The sequence below is a fragment of the Chanodichthys erythropterus genome, chromosome 10, assembly GCF_024489055.1.
Source record: "Chanodichthys erythropterus isolate Z2021 chromosome 10, ASM2448905v1, whole genome shotgun sequence".
NCBI classification, from domain to species: Eukaryota; Metazoa; Chordata; class Actinopteri; order Cypriniformes; family Xenocyprididae; genus Chanodichthys; species Chanodichthys erythropterus.
This window is the reverse complement of record NC_090230.1, coordinates 41284595-41298174: the sequence shown is the minus strand read 5'-3', so window position 1 is coordinate 41298174 and position 13580 is coordinate 41284595. Positions and strand designations below refer to the sequence as shown.

Genomic DNA, 13580 nt, shown 5'->3' with positions numbered 1-13580 from the left:
TGAACGAGTGAAGCACATGAAATACAGGATATCGAAGAACTTCTTTCAAAACTGATTTCCATTTTATTTGGCATTTTAATTAGTGAAAGCCAACTGAACTCTACCTGAACGGGTAAATTATAGTGCGATAAATATTAATATTCAGATTAAATGAGCTTGGGCTAATTGTAATTGCTAGCATAGATGTAACGTTACGTCGACACTTAAACTCTACGTTTGAATATAACATAAGTCAGTAAGATGTCTTCGCTTGTGTGAACTAACTGTTCTCGTTTAACATGTTTTTTTTTTTCTTCTTCTTCTATCTGACTGCAACTGTAATTAGTCAGTAAACAATGTTAAGCAAACATGTGTCAACCTCTTGTTTGATTAGGTTTCTATGCTAAAACTAACTATTAGTTAGTATATTATATTATATTAGTATACTTAGTATATTATGATTTACAGGTGAGGAAGAAGAAACCTGATAACTTGATCCATGGGACATCAGCATCATGTCAGGGGTTCAGCCAATGCCCTGCCCGGTGCTTTTGGGCACTGTGAAAAGTGGAGGTTTACCAGCCCTCCTACACAAATACACAATTGAGAAAAAAGTAGCAAAAGTGGAGAAAGTCCTCAAAAAAGGTTTAAATACACCTCAGGGGCATTTCAAAATATTTTGATTTTGATTGTACATGTTTCATTAATGCTTTTTGTATGACAACTTCCACAGGTGTGAGAGCTGACAGCATGAACCACCTTGGGCAGACACCACTCTTTTGTGCGTCTCTCCTCGGCTTTGTCAGTGTAGCAGAGAAACTTCTGCAGTATGGAGCAAACCCAAATCAGTAAGGCCAAACCTTCCCACAATCATCCATGGAGATTGTTTGATTATGAAAATAGCGTACTATCTCATGTGTGATGCTTATGCTCACCAGCCGCTGTAATGATGGAAGTACCCCCATCCATGCTGCAGTCTTCTCTTGCAATCCCTGGCTCCTGAGTTCACTGCTGGATGCTGGCGGGGACCTGCGTCTACATGACGATCAGGGCCGGACTCCGAAGGACTGGGCCGAGGCAGGTGCTCAGGAGAACAGCCCAAAGGTCTGTGCTGCTTTGGATCTGTATAGATAAAACGCAGCATCAGTGCAGCCTTGAACTTTGTCTTTGTCATGACAGAGTACTTCATGATATGACTTACTATTTTAGATATTTGTATTTACAATTTCAACATTTTCATATGTTTCTATTTATTTATATTTAAAATATCACATTTCTTCAACTGTAATTTCTATATACATGCATTTATCAATGGTCTGTGTAATGCACCTTATTGTGGTATATTTGGAAGTGCTCTCTTCCTCATCTACAGATGCTTGCTTTTCTGAAGAGATGCGAGTCTCAAATGCAGAGGTTGTTGCAGACGCATCTGTCTAGGGATGGGTGTTCCACCCCTACCTCCTCAAAGACTCTCCTGAACTCTCCATCCCTGCTTAAGCGCTTATCTCCTTGGTAAGATCTGCTGTACTTTACTACTATTTATCTGTATCAGTGAACACTTTCAATGTCTTCTTTGTTATAGTGTCATTTATTCTTGAGATTGAGAAAGTAACAATACATAGGATGTTGATTTAAGATACAGCACGTCAACTGGAAACTCAATACAAGTGTTCTTAGTACAAAAGTAAAAATGAAAGTAACAGTTCAGAATCTTTTTGTTTGTGTCCTTCTCTTTAGGGGATATGAGCTCAGTCATGAAAACAAAACAAGTTATAAGATGTCTGCCTGTGATATGATGATGATGCAGTGTTTTGGCTATGGAAAGGTTTGTGTGAACAATTTTTTCCCTCTTGCAAGTATTGTGAGAAGGTTAACCCTGAACACACCACAAATACATGTTTTTTGGTCATTTTCATAAACCATTTCATATCGATAAATAAACTGTCTTAAATGCTAGATTACTATTACAAGGATTTATAGAATTAAAAAGATGGTTCAACCAAAAATTAAAATCCAGTCATCATTTACTCATGTCGTTCCAAACCTGTATGACTTTCTTCTGTGGAAAACAAAAGAAGATATTTTGAAGAATCTTGATAACCAAAAAGTTCCTGTTCCCATTCACTTCCATTATATGGGCAAGTACAATGTAAGTCAATGGGAACCAAAATTCTTTAGTTACCAACATTCTTCAAAATATCCTAAATTATGTTCTGCAGAAGAAAGAAAGTCATACAGGTTTGGAAAGACATGACAGTGAATAAAAGATTTTCATTTTTGAGTGAACTATCCCTTTACAAGTCCTCTTCTCATTAGCATAGTAAAGCTGCTAAGCACAATATCCTTTAACTTTGACAGCTAATAATTCCAGTGAGCTGTTTTTGTGTATATATATATATATATATATATATATATATATATATATATATATATATATATATATATATATATATATATATATGTTCTGTAATCTTTACAGTTATGCTTTGAGAAGCCTGGGTTGAGTCTGGGATTGGCTGCTTCTGTGTCTTTGATATGTGACAGTGACTTGGGTCAAGCTAATGATGAGTCCCTCAATTCGTTTATGTGTGGATCTTTCATACGTATGACCAAGTAAGACATTGTAATGAATGATCATTTTTAATTATGCTGTTGAAGTCACATCAGAGGAAGGATGTAATGGATATAACAGCATTTGTTTTGTTTAACCATGCCTCAGTTACAGTTGGAAAGGATGTCGTGTCACTGTAAAAGAGCTACATGATAAGATTTTGCAACAATGTGAAGAAAAAGATGGTCTTCTGGATCTACTCATTTCTGAGCAGGAGTATTGCTGGTAAGGCATTTTTTTATGTAAATGGTTTTCCCTTATACTTCCCTTATGCATTCTCTCCTGTAATGTTGAGTATTTTTGAGTAAAACTGAGTGGAAAATAATGTAGATTTTATCAGGGTTAGATGAAACATGTTGGCCTATGATATTATTGATTAATATTATATTGGTTAATATTTTTGCTGCAAACACAGCCTTTCATTAGAAAAAAGGTAATTTTAGAAGCACATACAATTTTATAGTTTAATTAATTATTTGAATTAGTGTTTATTATATTTTCTGTTTTTGTTTTAAATTTTATTTAAAAAAAAATGTGTGTTTTTAAATATATACATTTTTATTTCAGTTTTAGTTATAGTTTTTTAGTAATTCAACTTAAACTAAATAAAAATGTATTAAAATAAATATATATATATATATATATATATATATATATATATATATATATATATATATATATATATATATATATATATATATAAACATTATATATATAGTTTTAGTTATAGTTTTAGGTAACTATAATAGCCCTCATTAGAATCATGCACAATTAAACCAGGGACATTTATCAACAAATTTAATAAGGTCCATTTTGATTTTATGTTGACTTTAACTTCGGTCAAAATGTCCAAAAATGTCAAATTTCATCATTTGCTCATGTAATTCCAAACCTATATTATTTATTTTCCTCCATTGTTATTTGTTATCTAAATATACTGTGCAGTAGCCATGATTTCTATGATGTCCTCTGCAGTCAGTTGTCTCACCCGCACCTGCTCCTGCTGATGGCTGTGAGTATGTCCGCTGGCCTGGACAGCACAAAGCTGGTCTATGAGAGAGTGAATGTAGGGTCCCTTTACAGTCTGCTGCACCAAAGGGTAATAATTCAGCATTTCAGAAAGCACAAATTTATAAATGACTGAGAAGTGGTTTTGTTTTAACTACATTCCTTGTTTATTTCCATGCTCTGCAGCGGGATGAGTTTCCTCTATTACAGCTGGTTGACCTGTTATCAGTGGTGCTACAGGTTTGTGAGGTGTTAATGTACCTGCACGGCCGATCTCTGGTGCTCCGGGCCCTTTCTTCACACACTGTACTCATAGTACACCCTGGAGTTGCCAAGGTTACCGGCCTCGGGTTCATGGTGCCCAGGTACACCGTTATCACAAAAGGCGTATATTAAAATATATGGACTCTATAAATTTTGAATCATTTAAATGTATGAAATGTGTAAATTAAATTTAAATTCATTATGGACATTTAAGGCCCGTTCACATCAAGGATGATAACTATTATGGTATTGATAAAGATATAGTTATAGATATAGATATAGTAAAATCATTCCAAATAAAAAAGAATGTGATTTGAATCTTTAGTCGTTCGATATGCCTTTTAGCATCTTTTCCAATTACAGTGAAGGAACATGCCCCTACACCCCGCCTCCTGTTCCTGTGCCTCTCAGTTTGATCAACTGGGCAGCTCCGGAAGTTATTAGAAGTAGAGCATGTACAGGAAAAGCTGATCTCTATAGTGTGTGTGCCCTTATACAGGAGATCTATACAGGTACTGGTCATGTAATGTAAACTAGCTGTTATTTTTTATGTTAATAGATATTGTTTTGTGTTACTAGTTTGTAACTTGTAAGGTGGTTGTGTTGCTTTGTACAGATGATGTGCCATGGGGCCCCACTGACCAACGCTGGATAAAACGGTCAGTAGAGGCCGGTCAGGCTCTGGTAGCACACCCTGCTGTGCCTGAGCCTTATTACCAGTTCCTGCAGACGGGCCTCCAGCACAGAGCCCAGCACAGGACCAGCAGCCTGCACGATCTGTGCTACAATCTACGTTGTTATATCAAAGTTTGTACATGAGTTTTGTATGTTACTGTATTGGGGCTTTCGCACCGGAGGAACCTTTTCAAAGTTCCTAGAACTATTGGGGGAAATACCCAGATTTTGCAGTGTTCGCACCACAGGAACTAGTGTATGACAGAATACTGCACCCAGTATTTTTAAAAAGCCCTCAATTTTTGCTCTTTCAGTCGTAAATTATGTGTTTACATTCCATCTCCGCTATCACAAAACCCATGACATACAACAAACACAGCTCCAATCACGGCATCCTCCATCCACCGGTTTTTAAAGTTTGTAAATTCCGCATTTAAAGACGTCGCTGTCTGCCACTTCAGAGTTCCTAGCGCTGGTGTGAATGCAACCAGGAAAATGGCCCGGCGGGAGGGAGGGATTAGTTCTTGGGGAACTATTCTAGTGGCTAGTTAGTATAACTGAGTTCCTGGAACTATTAGGTGCGAAAGCACCTTATCTCATCATCTGTATCAGTGCACATGTAACATGCGCTCTCTTCTAGATGTACACTACCACTCACATTTTTTTTTAGTTTTTGAAATTCTCTTATGCTCAAAAAGGCTGCATTTATTTGATTAGAAAATACAGTAAAAAGACTAATATTGTGAAATATAATTACAGTTTAACATAACTGTTTTCTATTTGTATATATTTTATTACTGTAATTTATTCCTTTGATGGCAATTTTGGCAAAGCTGAATTTTCAGTAGCCTTTACTCCAGTCTTCAATGTCACATGATCCTTCATAAATCATTCTAATATGCTGATTTGCTGCTTAAGAACCATTTCTTTTTATTATCAATGTTGAAAACAGCTGTGCTGCTTAATATCTTTGTGGAAATCATGAATAGAAAGTTTTAAAGAACAACATTCATTTGAAATGAATACAAGTTATAATTTGGTAACACTTTACAATAAGGTTCATTAGTTAAAATTAGTTAACTACATTAGTTAATATGAACTAATAATGAACTTCTACAGCATTTATTAATTTTTTTGTTAATGTTAATTTCAACATTTACATTATTATTTACATACATTATTAAAATTTTGTTAACATTAGTTATTAATGCTTTGCAACTAACATGAACAAACAATGAACAACTGTATTTTCATTAACCAACGTTAATGAAGATTAGTAAATACAATAACAAATGTATTGCTCATTTACAGTTCATGTCAGTTAATACATTAACTAATGTTTAACTAATGAACCTTATTGTAAAGTGTTACCAACATTTTTTATTCAAAGATAAATCTTCCTGAACCAAAAATTTTGAATAGTAGTGTACATGTCTTTTATTGCCCTTTTTATTTATTGATTGATTTATTTATTGGTAGTTTAACAAATACGTATGCATGTTATGTATTGTTATGGCTATTAGAGTATCACATTTTTAACTTAGCAACACAAAACATTACATTTTAATTAGTGGGAGCCATGAGGAAATTATGAAGAAAGACTATTAAGGTTATGTTGTGCGAGGTTTTTTCCAGTTGTAGAGAGTAATATATGATACCATGAGAGTAAATGGTGCAATCTAATCTGCTGCAGGAGATAAGGAGCGAGAATAAGAGAAGTGGATGGAACTCTTGGTCGGCTCTTCAGTGCATCCCTGGATGGAACACTGACATTAATCAGGAGAGAAAGCAAGACAACGCTGGTGAGATTTCCATCTAGCCATGATTAGGGAAACTTTTAGAGCCTAGAAAATGATCACTTTTGCAATAAAGTGTCTGCTTAGAACATGAATGTAATGTAATACATTAATATAGTTTGATTGTCCTATTCTTTCCTCTTAGTATATCAGTATAACTGCAGGACTGCAGTGCACACTGAGATCCAGGAACATGAACTAGAAAGAATCTACACAGAAGAAGAAAAGTCCACCACAGACACTGATGACCTCCACTGGGATATCTCGCATCGTGACATCACTCCTTTGCATGAATGGCCTATTACTCGTCATGCTCCACCCTCTGAACCATCTCGTTCTAACTATATTGATACAGACAAGGATCTGGAAATCAGTCGCTCCATCTCAAAGCATACTGGCTCCATTGTTCTCAACCTTAAAGTGTCTCAGGTTCTTCTACAGCAAGCTGAGGAGAGTCTGGATAATGTGGAGGCGACTCGATTAAGCGCCCCATGCTTCGACGAGGTGGATGCATTGGTGAACAGGGTAAACATGGAAAAAGAGTGCAGTGATGATGTTGGAAAGGCTTTGGGGCCACCATCCAAAAACTATATACCCAAGTGGACCATTAATGCAGATGAGGAGGTCAGTCAGTACAGCTCAGCTCAAGATGAGAGCTTTGAGAGCACATCCTATTCTAGTAGTGTACAGGTATGTGCACACAACCTCAAATGTCAGGGCGTTAAAGGTGAAGTGTATATTTTTTTCAATGATAAAAATATAATATAAATTGTTAAAAAGTTTGGGGTCAGTTAGATTTCTTTAATGTTTTTAAAAGAAGTCTCTGCGGTGACTAAAGCTGCATTTATTGGGTTTAAAAAACAGTAATATTGTATGAAATATTACAATTAAAATAATTATTTTCTATTGTAATATATTTTAAAATGTCAAAGCTGAATTTTCAGCATCATTACCCCAGTCTTTAGTGTCACATGATCCTTCAGAAATCATTCTAATATGCTGATTTGGTGCTCAGGAAACATTTATTATTATCGAACAATTGTGCTGCTTACATTTTTTGTGGAAATCCTTTTTTTCAGGATTCTTTGATGAATAGAAAGTTCAAAATAACAGTATTGATTTGAAATAGAAATGATTGGTAATAATGTAAAAGTCTTTACTGTTATGTTTGATCAATTTAAATGTGTACTAATCTTAAAAAAAAAAATCTTACTGACCTCAAACTTTTGAACGGTAGTGTACACACACACACACTATACTTCACCTTCAGATTATCACCAGTCTATAATCAACTAGCTGGGAGTTACATACTAAATTAGGGAAAAATACCACTAACAAAGATCAGATACAAAAAAAAAAATGATTGATGATTTAAGAAGCATATTGAAAATAATATGAGGAAAAACTTTACTTACAGGAGGAGAAAAGTGACTTGAAGAGAGCTGAAGCAACAAAGAGTGGACAGCAGCAGACAGGACGTCAGAAGTATGAGAGGTACAACAGCAGAAGTGCATTAGCAGAAAAAGACAGAGTACAAGTAGCAGAATACAAATCATATACAAAAAAACGAGTATGATAGATAGGATGGCAAGTTTTGGCAGTAACAGGAAAGATATATGAGCAAATAAGCAAGAACATGACAAAAAAACAAATACATCTCTTTCAGGTTAAATGTGCTTTCGAAGTTTTCGAAGACCCAGAAAGACAGCACACACCGATCTCTCGCAGAACATTTCCAAACAAAACCCACATGGACCAGTGAGAGACAACAGCCACACCACTCATTATCTTCATGTGCAGTTTATCTAGTATAAAGACTGTTTAAAAGATATGTGACCTGTCCTTTTTGTTGGTACAGCTGAGGTCAGTGATATGGTGGCCCTAATGGCTCGTGGGCGTTTAGGGACATTACTGGGTGCTGTAGGCAGCAGTGACAGTGAGGATGTAGAGGAGCAACAGCTCCACCTACAGGACTGGCAGAGTCACAACAGCAGATGCAGTGTGAACAGCTACGGGGAGTCTGAGACCCAGGAAAGCACTGATCTGGAGCAACTGTTCAAGAGTTTTGCTGGTAATAGAGCTATTCATGAAATTGCTGTTAAGATATTTCATTCATTGTTTTAATTAGGTTAAATTCTGTGTATGTGTGTATATATATATATATATATATATATATATATATATATATATATATATATATATATATATATATATATATATAAATTATTTTAAAATTCTGTTTACTGCCAGGTATTCAGAGTGATAGTGATGAGAGCACAAAATACCACACTATCAATCACACTTATGACGTGACCAGTGGAGTGCTGGAGGCTACAAGCCAAACTGAGGTGATAAACTATGACCTTTATTTATATTTGTTTTTTTACCAGTTCATTAATGTTTTCCCCCATTAAAACCCAACCACCCACATTTACATTCAAGATTCATCAGCTTTACGAGGTTACATATTTCACTTGCAAAAAGGTTATCATGACAGTTTTTTTACATGTAGAAGTCTTAAAGGTACATGTGACAAGAACTGCTTTTTGTGTAATAGTTTAAACCTGTTTAATAAGAGCTAGGAGAGTTTAATATCAAAGTGAATTATGACTGAAAACTTGAATTTCTACATGTTTAAAATGTTGAATATGTACTATGTCTGTTGTGTCCAAAGGATGAAGGAAGCTCAAATAGTTCGGATTATACACAGACACCTTTTGAGCCATCTAGCGTGTTCTACACACCCAAACACCACCTGTCCAAAAGTACATCATCTGGTGTAGAGCATTCTCAGGTGAAAGTGGACATTTGCACAAGTTAGTTTTGACATATTACAAACTAAAATCAGAAAAGGCATATGCCTTGATAAATAAAGTACATATAATTCACAAACCCTTTATTTCTCAGTCACTGAGCTCAGAGGATGAGTTGGATGTCACAGTGGAGGTGTGCCGACCCAGCACATCTCCGGCAGAGGAAAAACAAGATGTAGAAAACAGTCTGAGTGGTATACAGATGAAACACCCTGCAATCATTTTATTACCTGATTGGTGGGTAAAATTTATTCTTTTTTCTAACCTTCATATCATTCTTCATTATCCAGAGTACCAGCTTGCTCAAGAGGACTCAAAGGAGTCTGAATCCATTACTCCTGTGCACAGGTACATTCCTAACATCAGGTACAAGAAATAAAGCTTTTCGTGCAAATTACATTTTAGATATCTTTAAATAGAAAACAGTTATTTTAAATGGTCATAGAATTTCACAATTTACTGTTTTTACTGTTTGTTGATCAAATGAATGCAACCTAAAAAATCTTACCAACCTAAAACTGTATTTTGTCTGTATAGTCTTGTCGATAAAAAATAACAATGGTGACTTCCTTTGGCTGAGCCTGTGCTCTGTACTTTGGTGATTTTTTTTTTCGATCAGTTGTTTGCCAGACCTCGCTGAGATTGCAGACCTCTCCAGCATATCCTATTCACCAGCCCAGCACCAAAAGTGGGTGGGGTCAGCTGAAGCCCCGCCTATATCTCACATCAGAGGACATCCACCCTGTAACAGCACCCCACGCAGCCCAAAAGGTATGAAGTGAATCTAAAAAAAAAATAAGCATCTACTTAGGTTTCACTTTTAGGATTAATCAAAATTCAGAGTCAGTTTTATGTAATTGTGCACACCATTTAATTACAGGTCGTAGGACTCTTCAAGATGTACAGGTTGGCACTGAGTCCCTCCCTCACCTCCAGAGCCTGTTGGACACATCACCATGGGGCAGTGCTCCATCCCACACTGTCTGCACAGAGAGTTACGCTACAGCCAGTGCAGGAGACAGCAGCACTGTTAGTCAATGAATCAGTAGATTGGAATTATACATTTTTGATATATATCAACAGCCATATGGGTATCAGACGATAAATGTGTTTTTATAATGCTATCTGTATCAATCTGATAAGTAAAATAGACTGATATATTGATAACTGATTATTTACTTAAATGAACACTCCAGATGATTAATACTAGTTGGCCTGACTAAAATTAAACATAAATAAAATGTCTACTCAGAGCCTGTTTAGTGCCCAGGACAAACATGCATTTTATTTCTATAATCGTTGTTATATTTGTGTAATTTTACTGTATAAGAGAATGTTGGCTATAGGCGTGTATAGTTTGATTCATTCTTTTTTATTAACCATTATGTATTATAAATATTATTAATGATTTAAGACTTTTAAGGTATGTTATTTGTAATCAGTCACTAAATGTAGAATGATAACTAAATGACCTATATTTCAGTTTTTGGCTTCAAAATATTAAAAATGATCAGTAATGAGTGCATCTCTAATTTCTAATATGTGCTTTTTAAATGTCATGTTGACTACTGGGATAATTTGATGGCACACTCTAGCCATCAAAGATCTTCAATGTTTTCATGTTTTCTATGTGTTTTGGCAGCTTAAATTCACTCAAAAGTTTTGTTATAGAATCAAATATTTTGTTGTTGCAGAAGCTTTCATCTGACAAAAGTAAATGTACCATTATCTTATATTTACATCAATATATTCACAGCTATCAGATTTATATTGATATTCTGCATCCCTTTTCAGACGAATGCCTCTGTGTCTAGCGTCCTGCAGTCTCCAGCGAAAAGAGAAATGTCTAAGGAGGAAACAGACTCTCCCTCCAGCGGTAATGCAGAGTTTACCACTGCCAGCTCTGGAGCCAGACAGACCACTGAGACCAGTGAAGAGATGGAGCATCCTATTGAAAGTGTGCATTTAGAATTCTTTGCTAAAGTGTTCTAAAAATTCATTATGAGATGTATTGTTAAAGTATTATTGATTTTAACAATTGCCATGGTGTGAAAATAAAAACTGTTTGTGATTCCTGTAGAGAATAATGATGTGGGTGAGGAAGGAAAGGAAGTAGTTGACGACCCGTCAGATTCTGAACATCAATGTGAGCATGAGCCCTCTGATGAAAAAGTGTTTGACGATGAAGAAATCTCAAAGAGGAAGGAAGGGTGTAAGGATGAAAACCTGTGTCAGATACATGGTGAGACAGATCTTATTATCATTTTTAAAATGAATTAAAGGATGTGCGTTTGTATTTTCAGACCAGCATCCAAATCTCAACTCTGCTGATATGGATAGTAATTCAAACTCTCAAAAAAGCGATAAGAGTCACAGCCTTGATGAAACTGAGAGGTAAAACCCAATACTTTGCCTTGGTAAGGGGTATTTCATTATTGGTTGTTAACGTTTTGACACAGTTGTGATAAAAAAGAAAAAGGACCTGCATAATCATTCTAAGGCTGTTCGGTTAGAGAAAAGCATCTATATTTAACATTAAAATTGCCCTCAAAAATTATGTGTCTATTTACAAGTAGTGACTTCATGTGTCTTTATCACTTGGATGGCTATCCACTTAGGTATGCACATTTCATTTACACTTGTAAATGAACCGAAAATTGTCAGCATGAAAAGTCAGCAAGAACTGGAAATTGCAACCAGTTTTTCTTCCCTACTGTGATGTATTAGTAAAACAGCTTCTCAAGAAAAAATCATTAGTTTTTGATAAAAGATTACAAGCACATAATTTAAAAACAAAGTGTGCAAGGATAAATTGCAGACAAATCACAAATTCAGTTTTTCCTCCCCTAAAAAAAAAAAGAAAGTAAAAAAGAGATGCTTCAACTTTGAAATCTTGCAGGGCAAGCTCCACCCTTGATGAGGAGCTGCAAAGAATGCTTTTAGAAGAAGCCACAGTACAGAGAACCCCTACAGGCCCAGGGTCACAGTGAGTGTTTAAAGACTGTGTTTTTCAGTGCAAACAGACTTTCTAAAACTGTGACTTTTTATAAGAATTTCACTCTTAAATTTTAAAAAACATTAATCTGCACTTGGTCTAGGGTGTCTCAGTCCGAAATAAAAGGAGAGGGGGATGTGAGAGAGGGCTGTCCAGAAGGAGTCTACATAGAGACTGCAGGTGAGTGGATAGAAGTTATGGGGTCTTTTTTGGAAAACATTCCAGGATTTTTCTCCATATAGTGGACTTTACCGGGGTACAATGGGTTGAAGGTTTCAAAATTACAGTTTCAATGCAGCTTCAAAGGGCTATACATCCCAGACAAGGAATAGAAAAACGATCGGTCATTTTCTAAGTAAATAAATAAAAATATATGTACTTTTTTAACCAAAATACACGTCTTGCACTGCTCTGTGATGCGCCAAGCATTACATAATCACGTTGGAAAGGTCACACGCAATGTTGCCGAAAGTACTGATCCAGTGTATACAAAGCAAAGACTTTGCAAAGAATAAGTCAAACGCCCTTTACAAAAAAAGGTATAACAACGCTGTCGGGCGATTTTAAAGTTGAAGGAGAAAATTAATTTTTTTTTTTTTTTAGAAAATGACCAATCATTGCGCTAGACAAGACCCTTATTCCTCTTATTCCTCGGCTGGGATCAACTCATCAACCTAGTCTCAATCCTGCTCCTGGAGGGCCACTATCCTCCAGAGTTTAGCTCCAACCCCACTACTAGGCATACTAGAAACTTCCAGTCAGGTGTGTTGAGGCAAGTTGGAGCTAAACTTTGCAGGACAGCAGCCCTTCAGGACCGAGTTTGGACACCCTTGACTTAGAGCATAAGGCTCACTGCCTTCCATTGTTAATCTGGCAACCCGTCTGAGTGTCGAGTCTGAGGAGGGGGAGTGGGAAACAACAAACTGTAACCATTTTAACCGCTAGCTGTTAATATTACACACTGCACCTTTAAAGGTTCAGTAACTCAAACACCCAATGTAGTGTTTAATTGGTAAGGTCCTGTTGACTCTCTCTGTAGAAGACATAAATGGGCTGGGAGAGAAGACTGAGGCTGCTAATCAGGAGAACCATCTTAACAGGTGCACAAGAATCCTAAAATAAAATGCATTTGACCTCAGGAATACAGTGCTAGTGTAAATCTTACTACTTAGAGATATTGATACCATTGACTTTTAAACACTTAAGTCTTAGAAATGTAATGTTTTACAAGTAAATTACTAATTAAAATGACCTACCTTTCCTGACTGAAAATGCTCAATTCATTTTTGTAATGTCATTGTTTTATTTTTTATCATCAGAGTTCCTGAGCAGATGCCTCCCCAGTTAGTCAAACAGCACTGTTAAAGAGGAGCCAATCTTTCGGATATCCTCAAGGTCTCTTGCATCTGAATCATTTCCATTTTAGATGCTTAAGTCGT

At 35.9% G+C, this 13580-nt stretch overlaps 1 protein-coding gene across 1 annotated transcript; it reads left to right on the top strand.

Annotated features, from left to right (window-relative positions):
* The first annotated feature begins 494 nt into the window (after positions 1–494).
* LOC137028350 (inactive serine/threonine-protein kinase TEX14-like) lies at positions 495–13506 on the top strand. The gene is made up of 28 exons (XM_067397110.1): positions 495–624; positions 713–827; positions 918–1083; positions 1352–1491; positions 1717–1804; positions 2459–2592; positions 2699–2815; positions 3566–3689; positions 3785–3963; positions 4226–4374; positions 4479–4669; positions 6231–6339; positions 6479–7023; positions 7751–7827; positions 8000–8091; positions 8192–8404; positions 8584–8681; positions 9008–9127; positions 9241–9512; positions 9766–9917; positions 10027–10175; positions 10941–11103; positions 11227–11358; positions 11450–11540; positions 12046–12132; positions 12245–12321; positions 13181–13241; positions 13461–13506. Exons 1-28 carry the CDS (start codon positions 495–497, stop codon positions 13504–13506), a joined length of 4017 nt encoding a protein of 1338 aa, XP_067253211.1.
* Positions 13507–13580: the final 74 nt, after the last annotated feature.

Coding starts and splice junctions, on each gene's coding strand:
- LOC137028350 (XM_067397110.1), top strand. CDS start 495: ATGTCAGGGGTTCAGCCAATGCCCTGCCCGGTGCTTTTGGGCACTGTG. Junction 4,670..6,230: donor ATCTACGTTGTTATATCAAA/GTTTGTACATGA, acceptor AATCTGCTGCAG/GAGATAAGGAGCGAGAATAA. Junction 7,828..7,999: donor GGACGTCAGAAGTATGAGAG/GTACAACAGCAG, acceptor CATCTCTTTCAG/GTTAAATGTGCTTTCGAAGT.